At 40.1% G+C, this 19,887-nt stretch overlaps 1 protein-coding gene across 1 annotated transcript in view; it reads right to left on the reverse strand.

Annotated features, from left to right (window-relative positions):
- Positions 1-19,887, reverse strand: part of LOC136858423 (uncharacterized) — a 38,757-nt gene that overhangs the window by 11,392 nt on the left and 7,478 nt on the right. Inside the window, exons 3-5 of the mRNA XM_067137951.2 lie at positions 18,041-18,246; positions 11,724-11,841; positions 8,439-8,594 (exon numbers count right to left, since the gene is read on the reverse strand). Coding sequence (XP_066994052.2) covers positions 8,439-8,594; positions 11,724-11,841; positions 18,041-18,246 — 480 coding nt within the window. The remainder of the gene's footprint in view (positions 1-8,438; positions 8,595-11,723; positions 11,842-18,040; positions 18,247-19,887) is intronic.

Below are 19,887 nucleotides of genomic sequence, written 5' to 3' on the forward strand. Positions count from 1 at the left end.
ATGTTCAAAATATTCCCCCCACCTCTCCAGTGATTCCCTGGGATCTATTATAAGTTCACCTAAATTACTCAAAACACTGTTCATTTCCTTTTTCCCCTCCCTTCCTAGGATTCTTTATTACTGTACAGAAAGGTTTCCCTGCTGCTTAACCTAGCCTTTCCAGGTTATTACCAAACTCTTCCCACGACTTCTTTTTAGATTCAACAACTATTTGTTTCGCTCTGTTTCTTTCATCTATGTACAAATCCCTGTCTGCCTCTGCCCTTGTTTGGAACCATTTCTGATAAGCCTTCTTTTTACATTTATAAGCTTCTCTCACGTGTGGAGTAACAACACCGTGTTTATTACAAGTTAGTCTCTTTTTATTAACAATCCCCCTGACTCAGACTCTACATAAACACATACATAGACGTTACAGTAAATTCAACTAGATAGCGTGCGGTGTCCCCTTGAGTCCGTCACATCTCCTCCCCACCCTGGTCGATTTCCGGAGAAACGACCAGCTGCGCCGGTCGACTGGTTCTGGAGCCGTCTGGCTGGCGTAGGATGATTGTTCGGATCTTTCCATCTCTCCCTGAATTATCCCCACCAAGCCGCCCGTGGCGCGATGCATTTCCATGGGACGCCCTGGTGAGCACAATATTGATGCGTACTGGGGTCTTGGTTTCCAGTGTCGTCACTGGCTGGGAGTCGTGTGGCTAATTATCTCTGTTACACGATTGGCAACAAAGGTCTTCCATTTGTTTCGGTCGTTTTTTATCTTTCCCAACGTCACTGTAGAATTGCTCCACTGAGTGGACCTGTTGAGGTCGAAACCTATTTCCTCATAAAAATAGCGCAGAAGGCGAGTGCCTATAAGTGCGGCGAGCAACTCTAATCTTGGAAGCGTCACCTTATTCACTGGTGCTAGTGTGTTTTTTCTGAAAACTATGCGAGCGGGTGTAGTATCGTCCCATGTTGACGTCACATAAATAACTGCTCCGTGTGCCCTCTCAGAGGCATCACAGAATACGTGCACATGTGATTCGTCATTTGTCTGCCCCATCCCGATCCATCTGGGGATGTTTATAGATGACAGGAAGTGAAATTTGCTAATCCATGAATGCCAATCCCTTGCTATATCCGGAGGTAGTAACTCCTCCCAAGTTAAACCTCTAAGCCAGGTGTCCTGAAATATTAATTTAGCAACAATTCCTACTGGTGCGAAAAGTCCAAGAGGATCGGAGAACTGGGCGGTGGCACGAAGAATGTTTCTCTTGGTTTCTGGTATGTGGATAAGATCGCTTGCAATCTTCTCCTTGTTGCTGAAGAGACAATCTTCAACAGTATTCCAGTCTACTTCCAAAACGGACGTCACTCTTCTTTCCTCCAGATTTTCCTTGCGACATAACGTCTTTAACAATTCTAAGTTAGTTGCCCACTTGGAGAGTGGGAGTTTAATCTGTTGTAAGATCGCGGTGAGTTCCTGATACATAGCGATTGACTTTGAATCATCATTAACACTTGCAGTGAAGTCATCTATAAACATAGATTTGTCAACTAGCTCTGATGCAACTCTATACCTGTCCCGATTCAGTGTGGCAGTTTCCCTTGTAGTGGCCGACAGGAGGAATGGACTAGATGTCAGTCCTAAGTGCAAACGTTTAAAGCGACAGGATATCAGCTCGTTTGATGTGTCATAGGTTCCGTCCTCCCTCCGCTCGACACAATACCATAGAAATCTCGTAAGATCTCTGTCATCCCCGTTGAGTGTTAATTGTAGGAATGCTTGTTGGCCGTCGCATACAATTGCCTTGGAGTGTTTTCTAAATTTTAACAATATACCTAGAATTTTCGGTAACAGGTTAGGGCCCATTTACAGCGCGTCGTTCAGTGATGGAGAGTCTGTTCCGTGGGAGGATGCGTCGAAGGCGACTCTGTATTTTGGCGTTGGATTTCTTCACAATGTTCTGGGATAGGTAAAACACATCCCCAGAACAGTTGTTGTGAGGGACAGCCTCTATTTGATCTCTCCGTATATAATCTAACATGTGTTTATGGTAAATGGACTTCCTTTGTAGTCTATTTTCTAATGATGTGAATAGCCTTTCTGCTGTGGTGAAGTTGGAGGAAAAGAGAACGCCCTCTTTCCTAGGCAGCGAGACAACTCTCCTTCCATCTTCCTTACGGTAGGTGTTATGGAAATCTTGGAGAAGAGCGTGATCCTTGGGTGACAGTGCTCGCCCTTGATGTTCCTTAATGTCCATGGTTTCCAACTCCCAAAACTGACGTACACTGTCATAGGAGATTTCATCTACAGCAAATAAAATATGATGGACCATTATCTGGTTGACTGTAACGCCGGATCTGTTTCCGCTAACGACGTATCCAAATATAGTAGGCAGTAGAACAAGAGAAAGGGATACTCTCATTGGTTGTTTCATAGTCACAATCTTCCAGTAGTGGTCTGCTCCTATGAGAACTTCTATCGAAAGTTCTCTTTCGTCTTGCGGATCTGCTAGTTTGAGTTTGTTGAGTGAAATCAGGACCGTTATGTCATGCGGTGGCGTCGGTTGTAGTGTATAGGTGTTGTGACTTTCGAAAGCACCAACTAAAATACGAGCCTTAGTCGAAAATCCCATCATTTCAAATGAGACGTTCCTTCTTGAAGTTAAAGTCCCAGAAAGTGATTTAAAGGTTGTTAACTCCAATGTCTGGCTATGATTAACGTTGAGTTCCAATGAATCTATCAGAGAATGATGAATAAAGCTAGACTAACTACCAGAGTCCAGGACACAACGGGTAAGTTTCAGTTTTCCTGTCGGTCCTTTGATCCACGTGCGAATAGTCTGTAGGTATGTGAAGTTAGAAGTGACTTCTATTTTGCCAACGGAAGAAGGCAGGGTGTCTGCTTTACTGCAGATAGATACGTGATGGAGTCCCTTACACTGGTTGCAGGATGCCTTTCCTCGTTTGAAACACCTATCCTTATTGTGACCTTTCCTGAGACACAGGAAACAACTTTTTGCCGTCTTAAGTTTATCAGTTCTAACCTTGGGGTCTTGTATTTGTTGACAGTCTAGCCCCAGTGCCCTTCATTTTCACAATACACACAAAACGGTGCCGTTTCTCCCTTGCTTCTTCTTCCAGCATTATTTGATTTTGTGTTCACCTGAAAAGCGGCGGCTGTAGGTTTGTGAGGTGCTGCAGGAAAAAGATCCCCCCGTATTTTTTGTGCGTTCATCGCTCCTTCGACCTCTCCATTAAGGAATTCCATTAGTCTCGAGAGATTCCCTTCTTGCGTGTTGTGTTTTTTGTCGTGAATGAGCCAACGGCGACAAATGTCTTCCGGAAAGGCACGCAGTAGCTTAGGAGTGAGTATCCTTCCGTATAAGTCCACATCCTCTCCTAATGCTCGCAAGACATTAGTGACATTTGGTGTACGTATTGTTTAGTACTTCCGGGCTCTCTGAAGCTGCAACCTCAAGATTTTCTTAGAAATCTAGATGTGATTGGATAATTCTGTTTTTATCCCCACAGCGTGATATCAGAATCTGCTTAGTTTGTTCGTATGTGTCGCTTGTAACGGCTATTCCGTTGACTAGCCGCTTTGGTTCCCCTTCCAAATATCCGCGCAGGAAGACGTGTTTATGTATGGCAGAGACCGATGGATTTCTGTCTACGGATGCCTGAAATTGCGCCCAAAACCGGGACCATTCCTCGATCGTTCCCGTGAAAGATTGTAGTTTTATCGTTCGCAACCTGACTTCTGGGACAACGTTGTGAACCGTTGGATTTGTGGAAGATTGGGTGGCGACATTCGTGCTATTTCCAACTTGACTCTGCTCCAGAAGATGTTTCGCCCTTCTAATGACTCGTTTGCTTTTGTCTGTGTACTCTTCATATGCTATTGTATCTGCGTTGTATTCTACGTCATCGAGCAGATCTTGAATGGAATCATCTATGGCGAGTAAGATGTCCAAAGCTTCGCGTACACGTTCACTGAAATGCTCCATTTCGTCAACAAGTGTGGAATGATCGAACGTATTTATTTGATTTACGAAGCGTGTGGCATTTGCTCGATGAGTTATCCGTTTACGTTTTAATTTTGAAAGATGCCCTGCAATTTCAGTCATGTTGATGCTGGATTCTCGCTTGTACGTAATTTAGATTAGAAATGACGAATCTTCGTATTAGGTTTAGTTCCTAGAGAAGTGACAAATGGCAGCACCAGTCAAGATGACCAGCGTGGATTTGTGATATCAAGTCTTCTCTGTCACAAAATGGTGCCTTCGGAATCAAATGATGGGTTCAAGCATTCATACAACTAAACGCGTACCTAAACCAATTAATACGGTAGTAAAGGGAAAAACAACTATTGAGCCAAACCCTACTTGAATGCCAGTATTATATTTGACTAAGAAAGAGGGTGAAGCTTGTACTTATCCGTCGTGTTGAGGCTAAACGTGATGACGTGATGCTAGTGACTTACCATTTTCAATAATCCTTAAGAAGTGAACTTAACATCACTGCCTTCTCCTCACAGAAACGACCAAATATGTTTCGGAAGCCGATAATATTCGTGGTTCGTGTGAACTCCAATATTTTCCCCGGGTTTCTGCACCGAAATTGTGGAGTAACAACACCGTGTTTATTACAAGCTAGTCTCCTTTTTAACAATCCCCCAGACTCAGACTCTACATAAACACACACATGACGTTACAACAACTGCAACTTGATAGCGTGCGGTATCCCCTTGAGTCGGTCACACTCACGTCATCATTCTACCAAGATGTTCGCATTTTCCCATCTTTACACACAGTTGTTCCTAGGCACTCCCTTGCTGTTTCTACTACAGGATTCCTGTATGCCACCCATTCTCTTTCTATATCCTGAACCTGCTTACTGTGTACTGTTCTAAACTTCTCACTAATCATATCCATGTACTTCTGTCTAATTTCCTCGTCCTGGATATTTTCTACCCTTATTCGTTTGCAGATAGCTTTCACTTTCTCTACCCTAGGCCTAGAGCTCCTTAGTTCACTACAGATCAGATAGTGGTCTGTATCATCGAAAAATCGCCGGAAAACTCGTAAATTCCTAACAGATTTCCTGAATTCGAAGTCGATTAAGATATAATCTGTTACGGATCTGGTACCCCTAGCCTCCCATGTGTAACGGAGTATAGCCTTATGCTTGAAGAATGTATTCGTAACTGCTAAACCCATACTAGCACAGAAGTCCAGCAAACGCTTCCCATTCCAATTAGCTTCCGTATCTTCCCCACATTTACCAATCACCCCTTCATATCCTTCAGTTCTATTTCCAACTCTCGCATTGAAATCTCCCATTAGCACTATTCTATCCTTGCTGTTGACCCTGAACACGATGTCACTCAATGCTTCATAAAACTTGCCAACTTCATCCTCATCCGTACCCTCACCTGGTGAATACACTGAGACAATTCTCGTCCTAATTCCTCCAGCTGACCAATCTACCCACATCATTCGCTCATTTACGTGCCTGACAGAAACTATGTCGCGTGCAATGGTATTCCTGATAAAGAGTCCTACCCCAGACTCTGCCCTTCAAGTCAAGTTCACTTTATAATTTCCTATATCTTTTTTCGTTATCTCCCCTTACCCGAATATCACTTACTCCTAGCACATCCAGATGCATCCTCTTTGCTGAGTCAGCCAGATCTACTTTCTTTCTTCCATAAGCCCCATTAATATTGATAGCTCCCCATCGAATTCCATTTCGTTCGCCAAGTTGTTTCCAAGGAGTACCTCGCCTGTCAAATGGGAGTGGGACTCCGTTACCCCCATAGGTCCGAGGCTTGCTTAAAATGTTCTGAGCTCGGTAGATTCATGAAGCAGGGTGCTACCCTACTTGCACATAGTCCAAGTGAGGATATCTCCTCTAACTGGTTCTGGACCACCGGTGGATTGTATAGTCCTAGCCGCCTGAGCACAAGGAGGGCTAGGACTCAGAATATGTCCGAGATGCCCACTCCCATTCCATAGCAACTGGTATCCCGACTCTCAGGACCACTTACTGGGCCACTCAGCCGTTGCCCATAGTTCACGAACTAGGACGTGACATGAACCATGTTCAATTTATAAATAACCTATGATTTTGATAAGTTATGTTTTCAAGACACCTTATTATTTATTTGTGCTTTTACTTCATGTGTTTCAGTTATGCTATAGAGTATCAACTTTTGTAAATTGCATGTATCAGAAGATTGCAGTAAAAATACCCTCTCCAGGGTCTTTGGTTTCCGAAATTACAAGAGACGGGTCTTAACTTATCTTATCTTATCTTATCTTATCTTATCTTATCTTATCTTATCTTATCTTATCTTATCTTATCTTATCTTATCTTATCTTATCTTATCTTATCTTATCTTATCCCAATTGAACATAATAAACCCATTAAACTTCACTTGGCTACATCAAACTACTGAAATAGTAGAGGTACGATAGTTTGTTAAATTTTATTTTCGAAAAAGTGGCATCTGGGTGACGTGCTATTAGAACTTAAATTGTTTCCTACGATGGAAGTGTCTGAACCGGAGAATCGCATATTATGAAAAATATTTGCACACACGCTGAGTGGGGCCAACTAGGCAGAACAGTGAAAGAAAATATTTCCGAAATTTAATCTTAACCTTACTAGACGACAGTATCACATTTTTGAACTGCGCACGCTGGTCAAGCGTGTAGTCTCCATCGCGTCTGGTTGCCGGCTCGAGAGAAACGTTCCAAAAGAATGTCATCCTGCACTCGCGCTCATAAATCGCGCTGCGGCATGAGACATGTTATGTCATATCCTTAAAATACATTGCAGGTACTGTTTCATTTTTAAAATCAGGTTATGCAAGGTATCATAAATAAATATCGAAATATCGTTACAATAGTGAATAAACAGAACCAATAGTCACACAAGTGACAACATATTTTTACAACAGTGATGCTCATTGTTAGAATGTTGGAAACACAAACTGGATTTACACCACCCACATCGTATAAAACACGGACGACTGCAAGTAGAACATTTTATTGCTCTGTTATGGACAGGGTGTTCAACAGGTCCGGGATTGTCGGACAGTTACTGACTTCGGTACCATGAGCATGCCACATTGATGTACAACGAGGGGACGACAATTGGTGATACGTCAGAGACTGCATTTGTAAGATTGTGTTGCTCTGGGACAAATTGATGTCAAAATTCAATAACCGAACCGTGTTCGAAAATCGTACAAAGCTTTTCTAGATCCTAAATCCATATAGATCCAATGGTTAACAAGGGGTTGTACCCCAGGAGGAAACAACACCAGTCGTATGTGCCCTTCACTTTCTAAAGTATTATGTCCCTTAAAGGAATCCAGACGGAGCGCAACATCGCCGGACAGCACTTGCAATTTGGTCGCGGATCCCTTTTTTCGTGGATTTTGTAGGAACAACCTACATATTTTCATGTGAAAACATAGTTTCTTTCACCCTTTTACTAAACATGCTTTTAGGTTCCATTCTTCACTTGCTCTGCTCACAAATATAAATCTTTCTTACTTTTCAAACGACATAACAGTCGGAAAGGCAAGCGGGTGCCTCTTACCGCTTTTCCATTACTCAGCAGCCATTCATTTATAACACATATCAACATCTGCGTCTCTCATTTTCCTACGTGATTGATCAGTGGCAATAAAATCATCATCAGAGTTGTTGTTCATTTGAAACGACAGTAAGAGTAATATAGCTCTCCACGTTTATGACGCTGCTTACCAAACAACTGGTAATAATACCCGTAAATTCCAATAATCACAACAAATAACCACAATAAGTAAACACACTGTTTACAAAAGACGAAAGCCACAAAGGAAACGAAATCATTAACATACCAACCAAACTGCCAAACAGGTCCGGTTCTTGACGCTAAGAGGCATTTCAACACACCATCCGCATATTGCCTCTAGACAAAAAATAACTATTCCATTTTTACCTTTCATCATTCAAAACACGAATAAATTGTAAGCGTTTGTCGCATCTGTCGTCTATCAAATGGTAACGCCAGAGTACGGGGAGTAACGAACTGTAGCGAAGCGACCTCTGGCGCAGCCAATCATTCACGCGCCACCGGCGCACCCATTTAAACATGGGAACCTTAATTTTGCGCCTTCTCGAATGGGGACAATTTATTTCCGTAAATATTGTTTCACAGTTCTACCTAGTTGGGCTCCCCTAACAGGAGTGCAAATTTTCAGCACGACCTGCGATTCCACGGTTCAGACACATTCCTCGTTAGGTATAAACTGCTTTGTACGGAACCTTCATCTGTATTTCCATTTGTTGATGTTTTTTTATATAATTTACTCTTGAAATTTCCATTTAATAAACACATTTGTTTAGTCAGTTATTGAATCAGATTTTATTATTATGTCGTGCGTATTTACTTACCCATTCCCGGAACGCAGCTCTGACGTGTGAAAAGGGTCTTCTCCTCAATTTCACTCACAGTTGTTGGAACTTCCATGAGCGAATCTCCATTCTGTAGCCACAGTCCTGTACCCACGCCTTCGCTCAGATCGGAACGACCTCCACTTTTAAGAACATCTAAAAGTTTGTCCCATATTAAACTGTTATGTGATACAACATGACACACTATGAACACAGTGGAAACATATTTAAAATATCTTTTATATAACAGTAAAAAACATGAACAACAAAATCAGTTTCACATAATGGCCCAGTTTACCATTGGAATGAAAATTCAAGTATCATAGAATATTTCACTTGCATGGATAATGAGGTATCATTATTGTTACGTTTAGTAGAACTAGAAAAATATTAAAGTATTCATATTTGGGGAATGGCTATACGAATTATAATAATTAAAATAAGCAAAACTTTCCCGGTACCATGTGAGTTATGTACTGTATTCGTAACGTAATGAATTAGCTTCACAGTATATAATAATAAGGACGTGTGTCTTTCGGGGAGGTCTGGTGCAGGTCTTTTGAAGATGCGCCCTATAGGTAATATGTGCGTCTGTGACGATTGGGCACTGCCTAAGACGAATTCTAATGATGAAGGCCGCACAAACACGCAGTCCCAGGGCCAGGGCAATAATTACTTATGTCATAAGCAGTCGCAGTAAACTTCTCAAAACGAACATATTACAAACTGCATCAAATTCCACACTATTTGCTCAGGTTTTCCTATGCAGTCTTCCTCTTTTTCCTGGCCTTTTCACTGTTAACTGGGGTTAGCATTTGTGTTAGTTTACGCTAGTTTTAAGGTCCGATGCCTTTCTTGATGCCAACCGCATGTGGAAAGATCTAGTCTTTATTACGTTTTTGTGAGGTTATTCGTAGTGTGATATGTCATAGGCATAAAAATGTGTATAAGAACATAAACACCACACCTCGTGCTTGAAAATCATAACGAGCTGCTCCGTGTACTTGGAATGAGCGAAATGTACCATTTAGCCATGGAACTGGATTGCTTCATGGTGGAATGTAGGAGGTTATCATGATAATGTTACTCGACTACGTATAATATATGAGACAACCATGAATACATCTACCTAGGCAAGTTAGCTTATTACGTGCAGCAATCCATTGCGTTGTAAAGATCAGTAAGTGTCCTCTACCGTATGCCACTATTCCGTTTAGCGACTTACGTGGGTAGACATGTGGGCAAGCCATATTTGAACCACAACTAAGTTTTTTAATCTGCCTAATACAGTGCGGGATACAGGACCTTTAGCAGTAGATATCATTGATCAGGTACTGCTTAGAAATCCTCCTCTCCACTTACAAACTTATTTGATACTTTTGACAACATAAAAAAATGCAGGGAGGCGCTTTATAACATTCATATATTCAAAGGGTTTGGTAAACTGCTCAGAACTTTGCTTACGTGCGTGGCATTTCCACCTTGTAGGACTCTATCGAGAAAGTTCGTGAAGTGCTTACTTTGCAAATAGAGATAAAATTATTCAGTTCTGGGAAAATGTGAGGTGTGTGATTATACAATGTATCATTATCTAGGCTGACTGTCGATAATGCTGGGATCTTTATTTTTCAGGATGTCACCATCAAGTGATTAATTTTAAATTTCCCGAGTTAATCCAATTTCTTTCGGCCCTGGCATTCACAACACAATTCAGTTTATTAAGAATGATTCATGTGCTAAACAGTATGCCGCAGTGTAATAATCTGGAACTGTTGAAAAGCGCGCCCTATCGAGATACAGGAATTCTGTGAAGTATGTCTCCCTGGTCTTCCCGCTAAGAAATTGTTGCAGTTCTCAATAATAGCCTGCATAAGGCACTCTCGACCGCGTTGGTTATGAATCCAATCATGCGGATTGTCTTTCCTGGGGCCACAGCTTCCGGTCACACCGGTCCAGTTCCGCTAAAATAAAAATCAGCCGGATTATTTGCGATAAAGCAAGTGTATACCGCAGATTTCAACGTACGGACTCTACATATTTACCTTACAACACTTGTATTCTAGTGCTAATCGGATATTATACTGAAATTAGCTACGCATTATTGAGGCGGTGGCCTTAATGGATCTGTTTGTAAATTCACGAACTGGATTTGCGATAGGGGCTGCCTGGCCGAGGCGACAAAGGCGTGCTCGGTTCACCCGGAATAAAAGGTTCGAATCCCCGTGAGGAACTCGTAAAATTTAAGAAACGACATTTTCACTTCCGGAGGTGCATATGGCCCTGAGGTTCACTCAGGCTACACCAAAAATGAGTACCAGACTAATTCCTGGGGGCAAAGGCGGCCAGGCGTAGAGCTAACCACTCTACCCCATCACGTGCCGCGGTTAACAATGGTGGAAGCTTTTACCTTCCACTCCTCCAAGGGCCTTCATGGCCTGTACGGAGGTGACTTTGTTTTTGATTTGCGATTGTTTAAACTTGTGCTGTGAAATATTTAACACTGATGAAACAATGCAGGCAGTGCCTGTGTTGAAAGGAGATCTGTCTCGAAGATTAAGTCATGAATTACAGACATTCACAAATAACAATATCCTGAGTAACTTGTGCGATTTGTGAACACTTGCTGGTAGGTAAAGTACTTTTCCTGGAAGTTCAGTTTTATTTTCGCTTCAATTAACTTCATTACATTGTTATATAAAAATTACCTAACGTCAGCGAAGTTTACCGAAGATAACTAACCATTAAAAGTGTTTTAGCAATGCCAGCTCGATCGATCAAAACGATTGGTGAATAGGTACACCGGATCAAACTCCAGTATACATCAGTTTATGTTAGGTATTCATCCCGAAGGCTGGCTTGATCCTCCACAGCTCCACCTTAAGCTGTCATAGATAGCCTAGGTGACACTGAAGTGGCATACTAGGGAAATGAGGAGCGAAGTAGTTTTCCGTTGCTTTCCTTACTGGGGCAGAAGTTGCCATTACATTTCAGTCTGTCAAGCTCACTGAAATGCATGCACCAACCGACCCTACGAGTGATGTTTTCACACCATTCATAACAGGGACTGGCTGCATAAGGATTGGTGTAATTAGCATTGTTCATACCTCGGTCACTTTCATATCGTCAAAGCCATGGATGAGAATGGGACAGGTCAATGAAAGTAACAAATTGATTCTATTCCATTTCAGAAGACAAAGTACATTGTAAACACTACATGTCGCCAGTGAGATTTTGTTTATAGTATAAAATGGGTAAATTATCAGTGTAGAAACAAATGTAACTTACCTTGGCTGACTAAGAAAATACGTCCCTTGGAGATAATCTGATTGAAACGTGTGACGTTAGAATACATTGGATGCTGGGAAAGATCGTAAGGTGCTCCTGAATAATCCTCAGGTGGCAGCTGGAATCACCAAATAAGAGCAGTTAGTGTAACTGCTGGTTAAACGCAATGTATATCGCAATGCGCTTAATACATTAAGTTGCTATTCTATTAAACATGTATTTAAAAACATAACTATGACACAACGTAAAAAACTTCCAAATTTCACAGTAGGCCTACCAAGTAAAATATTTCTTATAAGAAATTACTTATCTCCTCTGTCACTCTATAAAATATTCCAGAAAATTTATTTATTGAAGCTATTAAAATCGGCGTCTTTCCATAAAATTCCCATGAATAATATTTCTTAACCGTAATGACTTCCTACATCACAAACCAACTTTCTTCATTATCTGGTAGTGCCCGTCAAAATAACTTATGATGTAAAAATTGAACTCACATAATTAATTAGAATGGTACTGATTCTATGTTCTACTAACTACTTTTACGACTTTCTGCCCTGTCGGTGGTTTTGTACTGCCGGTACATCTGTCTCAAAAGTCTGACGTATTTGGGCAAATGGAAATACCATTGTACTCATCCGGGTTTGAAACCATGAACATCTGGCTCAGAAATTTGCGATCTAATGTCTGAGGCACGCAAAAATTGCTTAGTGAAGTTATTCATGTAGAATATAATGATGAGTTCCAAGTCCATGTTATAGGCCTATACTTTTACGTGGAAGTCAATTCAAACTAAACTTGTATACCCTGAAAATTAGCTAGTAAATTAATAATACAAATGTATCTAGAAATCTAAGCCTAAGTCGCGTAATACAGCCATCAAAATAAAAAACAGAAATATTAGTTAAGAAAATACATTTTGCATAACAGTTTTACATGGTTGTGTTCAAACATACCACCTAGGAACTGATACTGAATTATTATTATGTGCTCAATTGTGCCTAAGTGTTCTAATCCATTCTGTTAAAAGTTATGCCCTCCTGGATAATATGATGGAGGTATTTTGTTATTATTATTATTGTTATTAATAATAATAATAATAATAATAATAATAATAATAATAATAATAATAATAATAATAATAATAATAATAATAATAATAATAATTGTATCATGAGTTAGGCTACTTCAACTATTCAAATTGTCCACCAGCTCTCAGTAGTGTAACCTAGTTCAAAACTCATGAACGACCAGTTAATTTTTTTTTTTTTTTTTTTTTTTTGTAAGTTGCTTTACGTCGCACCGGCACAGAAAGGTCCTACGGCGACGATGGGACAGGAAGGAGCTAGGAGTGGGAAGGAAGCGGCCGTGCCCTTAATTTGGTACAGCACCAGCATTTGCCTGGTGTGGAAATGGGAAACTACGGAAAACTATCTTCAGGGCTGCCGACAGTGGGGTACGGAACCACTACCTCCCGAATGTTCTACTCGTTGGCTGAACGGTCAGCGTACTGGCCTTCGGTTCAGAGGGTCCCGGGTTCGATTACCGGCCGGGTCGGGGATTTTAACCTTAACCTTGGTTAATTCCAATGGCACGAGGGCTGGGTGTATGTGTTGTCTTCATCATCATTTCATCCTCATCACGACGCGCAGGTCACCTACGGGTGTCAAATAGAAAGACCTGCACCTGGCGAGCCGAACCCGTCCTGGGATATCCCGGCACTAAAAGCCATACGACATTTCATTTCATCTCCCGAATACTGGATACTGGCCGCATTAAGCGACTGCAGCTATCGAGCTCGGTGGAAGAAGTTTAAACTGTATGAACTAGATGTCTCTAGCATCGTTTTCCTAGCGAAGCCCACTGTTCAAATACTTTAAATAACATGGATAACATTTTTGTTTTAAGGTTTGGTCATATAATCTGCATTAATTTGTTTGTCTGTTACCATACCTGCTGTTAAAGTAATCTACCTATCTATCTATCTATATATATAAAATAAGAGTTTTGTCTGTACATTGCTCAGAATTTGAAAATAATGGTATTTATGTATCGGTCACGTCCATAGTAACAAGAAAATGCACTTTTTACTTTTCCGTAATTTCTGTCTGTCTGTCTGTCTGTCTGTCTGTACACGCATCACGAGAAAACGGTTGAAGAGAATTTAATGAAAATCGGTATGTGAAGTCGAGGGATGAGCCTCTACAATCTAGGCTATAAATCATTTTACTCACGCTGAGTGAAATGGTAGTTTAGGGGAAGGCCTAAAATTGAATTCTCAACTATTTAGGTTATTAGTGGTCGTATTTTAAAGAAAATGGGTATGCAAAGTTGGAGAATAAGTTGCTACAATCCAGGCTATCAATAATTGTATTCACGCTGAGAAAAATGGTAGTTTAGGGGAAGGCCTAAAATTTAATTCTCAAATATTGTTGTTATTAGTAGTCCTATCTTGATGAAAATCGGTATGCAAAGTCAGGAAATAAGTCGCTATAGTCTAGGCCGTAAATTATTTTATTCACGCTAAGAGAAATGGTGGTTTAGGGTAAGTCCTAAAATGTAATTCTCAAATATTTCTTATTAGAGGTGTAATCGATGAATGCTACATAACTAAGGTTATACAGTATTAAATTTCCTATTATTCATGTCTTATACATTGTTACCGTACTGGCCATGATCACAAAGATATTCATGAAATTGGATTTTTGTTACTAAGTCCATATCAGCGCCGAATAACAAGAAAATGGGTAAACAGTATTTAATGAAAATCGGTATGTAAAGTTGGAGAATAAGAAACTACAGTTTATGGTATAAAATATTTTACAAGTCACAGAGTCGAAAGAAAACTAAATGTGAAGGCCTACAATATAGAAAGCTCATAACATTGATCAACAATAACATTACATTGACCATTGTTTGTCGTGATGTGCTTTGGGTCTTCTGTAGCCCCTCATCTCTGGTAGATAGGATTACTGCTGCGCACAGAGTACTGTTTATTTGATTTACGTCGTACCGACATAGATAGGTTTTATGGCGACGATGGGATATAAAAGGGCTAGGAGTGCGTTAGGCCTTAATTAAGGTACAGGCCCAGCATTTGACTGGTGTGAAAGTGAGAAACCATGGAATACCATCTTCAGCGCTGCCGACAATGGGGTTCGAATCCACTACCTCTTGGATGCAAGCTCACAGCTGCGCACCGCTAACCACACGGTCAACTCGCCCAGTCGTACAGAGTGTGACAGTCTGTCTGAATATTGATGGGAAGTAGCTGGGGAGTTAGATAACTTTCTTCTTTAGCATGCAATTCCCCAGGTTTATAAATTTTCTGGTACTACTGGTACGTAACACACTGGATCATCATAGCATTCGGGCTATTCAATCCCTACTCTGAGGCACTGATTGGAATTAACAGTGTGCATATTTAGCGGAATAATGGCTGATGAATGTTCATGGCAATCTGCGGCCTGGTCATCCCAGCTCTGGAACTTTGGACTATTAGATTGGCACCGCAATCTAACCGCAGCACTGTTCGTTAAAAGTGATAAAACGTGGGGCTTTCCATTTGATCGAGTATTCATACTTACATTTTTGTAATGATCTATGTTGATTTCAGGTTAGGAAAACCACAAAGTCAGTCTTTCTGAGAATCCCGTAGCGAAGCACAGGTACATCAGCTAGTCCTCCAATAAAATTGCTTCCCTCGTCTTCTAATCACGTCTTTTCTTCCTTTTTCTTCTGGAAAACTCTGTCGAGCTACTATATAAGAAGTGACATTTTCTGTAACTAATACCTCTGAAATCTAACAGGAAGATACGAACAGAACTTCGTATTCCGACTGTTATATCTCGGATTAATAAAACAGTAAAGATGACTAAAACTAGAATCCTCCTAAGCTATTCAACCGACCCTGGCATCCTACTCTTTAAACGGGCCGTAAGAAACAAGAAACCGAACACACGTTTCCAACATCCGGCCCTTTGCTCATTTACTACCTGTTTTAACATGAAATAGAAATTGTTTCGCGCTTTTATGAATTTAATAGCTTTCTTACACTAAACTGAACTCAAAATTTAACCTCTGAAAAGGACCGTTTGTTAAGAAGGGAAGCTTCTCCCTCTACTCAGTAAATAGCTCTCCGACTCAAAATTGGATCACATAACTCAGCGAAGAGGGAGTTTCCTCTCTGACGGGAGGTGAATACCACTTCTCAGCCAGATCATTTTTCCCCCACCAGTGCAAAACCAGCGATTTTTCCTACTCATCGGTAATTTTCGGAAGCAGATGAGTAAAGGGGCATACTTTCGCCCTGGGATTCTAAGGTACTCACCCTCAACATAAATAAATAAATAAATGAGTAAATAAATAAATAAATAAATAAATAAATAAATAAATAAATAAATAAATAAATAAATAAATAAATAAATAAATAAATAAATAAATAAATAAATGTCTTGCGGCAGAGAGGAAGGTTTCCCTGAAAGGGGATACGATGGAGGTGGAGAAGTTGCAGCGTGAGAGAGCAGTTATGAGGTAGGAAGAATACCCATTATGCGAACTTCTGCGTGTGTACTTCGGGAAGATTTCTACGCCCCATTTTATAATGTAATTTTCAGTATGAGGTTTCTTTAAAATTTAATGCAGGGTTTATTCTTGTGGTCTTATATTCAATGTAAGCTTCTCTTCCCAGTCTTCGGACTTTTGAATTTTTCCCTAGGAACCTATAAAATATAAGGAAGCACGAGTAATGTAGCCTCGTTAAACTTCAACTCCATAGTATACGGATATCGAAATAATTTACTGTACATGCAGTGAATAAGTTTTAAATTTCATGTCTCTTAGCGTTGTGCGGGAAACAGCATAGGGATGTCCACATACATAGTCTCCAATATAAAGTGCGAGTTGCGGAGTTGTTATGAAAACGGCAGGTGCAGTTGCCTACTGCCACTCAAAATCGAAATGGGAATTTCAATACAATGGCAGGCCCCATTGGCTACTTCCAGACAGATTACAGTTGAAGAATTTTTATTATGATGTAAGGCACTTTCCCTACTGCCAGTCAAAATTTAGTTGTGCTGTTATTTTATAATGACAGGCCCACTTTTCTAATGCCAGTGAGCTTACTGCCAGTCACACCGAGTTGGTGAGTTTCCATTATAATAGCAAGTCAATATGACTAACGTCAGTCACATTTTAGATGGGTAAATTAGTTTATAATGGCGGGCACCTTTCCCTACTGCCAAACACAATAGCGTAAAGTAGTTTTGAAAATAATGCATGATCCCTTACCTTCTACCAGTCAAATCGAGAAGTGAATTATTCACAACAATGGTATACAGGAGTTGGAGAAGGACCCAATTCCTACTGCCATCAAAGTTGATGTGGGAAGTACTGATTACAAAAGCAGACGCCCTCCTGCTGACCATCATATCGATTTGTAAAGTATTAATTGCAATGGCGCACACACCCTTTCTAGGTCGCTACAAATCGACTTCAGTGAATATAGATCGACACACGTAAGTATGTGCATGTTTACTTTCACTTACAGATTAACAGCTGATAAACGGTGCGTCATATCGACAAACGGATTGTACGATAAGACGCCTCAATTAGTGGTCTAAATGACTGGTCCAATGATATTTTCTATTATATCACCTGTTCTTGAGTTAGATAGAGTTAGAAACTTTGAATAGGGTGAAATTTGGGTAAGATTTTGTCACAGTGCATTACCTTTCGGATACTTATGTGACAGCTACAAATATTGTATTTGGTTCACATATGGCTACTGGGTGGGCCAATGTTCGTATAGAATTTGATGTTCCTTTCTTATAAGTGATTCAAACTATCAGTTCTACGTGTAAAAAGTTCAAACTTTACGTACAATTCACAAATACAGCCACATCTAACGTATTAGGGGTAGAGATACGACAAAAAGTCATAGGACCAAAGTTGTAGATCACTCCAAATTGAACTATATCATCCGTTTTGTAAACAAAACAACCCATAACTAAAAAATTGAAATAAAACACAAAACAATAACTCTTAAACTACAAAATAGTTCGTAAAATATTAGTCAACGTCGCAGTGAAGGAATCTACAAAAATTCGCTCACACGTAATTAACAGACAATGAAATACCCAAAAGTAAACAAACATTCAATAAAGTGCCCGGGCAGCACCGGGTAACGTAGTTTGTTTGAAAGAAGTTCGGTTGCGTAATACCATGACTGCGCAGAGATACACATGTTATTTAATTGGTTTTATCACACGTAAGTTCCATACTATTTCAACTCATTGAGTAGATACTATTATACTCACCCCTACATCGATGCCGGCAAAATTTCCTTGCTGGTCGTAGAGTACGCAGACCCTAGGGTCATCGGGAAGGCACCAGATGCTCCAATACTCTGAGTCACTCTCAACTTCCACCCAGTTTTGAGATAAAGCGGCCTTCGACGTCGTTGGTAAAGAGAAAAATGCGGTGTTGAATATATTCGAAACAACTCCCAGAGGGTCCCACTTAACTGCAAATACGTAAAATTACATCATACTCATTGTCGACAAACATTTGAAATTGAATACATACATGTACTACATAGTCTTTATGCGTGGCAAATCATTCCACACCACTCCCAAACTGTCTGGCATTCAAATTCATAGATCAAGGTAATCGTCCAATTTCAATTTCATTTCCAGAAAATTATATTATTTTGGAGGTAATTAGAGAAACATTTAAATTTATTTATTCAGTGTCTTAAACTGCTCACCTACATCTACTTCTTGTCTGGAGTAAAATGTACTGTTCATGTTAAACCAACTTCTAATGCACATATCCGTCATTTACCTAAGAACTGAACATGCTCTTAGTGTTAAGCGTTAACAGTTCTGTATGGTGCTAAACGTAGATCTAACATTTTAAAGGGAATAAGGACCATTTCATCAAATTTCATTTTATTGGGTTAATTGGTTGTACATCCATATGTGCATATCATACTAAAAGGGCTCTGTCGTAAGCCAACTGCAAGTTATTCATTCACATGCCGACAGATGTTCGAGGTATCTTCACACGTACCTTTGTTCAGTTGGGGCATATAAGGTCCACGCACGTTCTCCGTTCCTCAGGTTTGTGTACGTTTTACTGCTTTAATAATACTTTTGATATGAGGTGGGATAAGTGCGGAGGAAAATATATCGGTGAACATGTACCTAGGAATATGAAATATCATAATTAAAAAATGAAAATTTTAGCCTGTACAGCGTATTCCTGCAAAGATATTCCTGCTAAAATATATATAATTTTAGTTGGAAAAATCTGTTCTGAATACAACGAACATAAATATCTGGTATCAGGCCATAGTTTCCTGGCCTGTGATCACAATTTTGTTGTAATTGAAAATCAAAAGAGGACACTGAAATCATATGTACCTGACGATGTAAAGGAAGTGGAGGAATAAAGTGCAGAAGATGGTATCGGATGACTTCATTAACTTTCAAACTGCAGCTGAGTTTCAAACTGCAAAGTACTACATCAGATGTTTGAATTATTCGTCCCGTTATAGTTTATGTTAAAAGATTGCATTCAGGTATAGAAAATTCGAAAAGTGTAAATATATTGAAAAGAGGCAAAACCATTAGTTAAATCATGAGCATATATTTAACAGCATATGACGAATTTCACAAGATAACCACGGAAGAAAGAAAGGATCTGTAAGGAATGATCAAATATCTCCCACAAGAACATCTCCAGTTTTATAATGACACGTGATATGTGAAAGAAAATGAATGTATGTCCCCATCGTGAAACAAGATATTGGCCTGATCTTATTGCTATTCTTAATTCATTGAACTCAAGTTAATATTTTATACAGTTTATTTTCTTAGATGCTCTAGCTATACATATAGGGTTGAACCTATATAGGATGAATAATGAATTTGTCACATACCCTTCAGCCATTTTAATTTTTAGTATTTCTCCTCGCACATGGTCTGGTACCTTGACGTGGTGGGGAGGCTTGCGTGCCTCAGTGATCCAAAGAGCGATGCGGGCGGGAGCTTCGGCTCCTGGCAGGGCCACCCTTGCTGGTAAGGTCGAGGGTGAGGGGCCAGACTAAATGACAGACCTTCAGCTGTAGGACCTGAAGGAAGAAATTCCTTGTCTCAGGGAG

Source organism: Anabrus simplex, chromosome 1 (genome assembly GCF_040414725.1).
Source record: "Anabrus simplex isolate iqAnaSimp1 chromosome 1, ASM4041472v1, whole genome shotgun sequence".
NCBI classification, from domain to species: domain Eukaryota; kingdom Metazoa; phylum Arthropoda; class Insecta; order Orthoptera; family Tettigoniidae; genus Anabrus; species Anabrus simplex.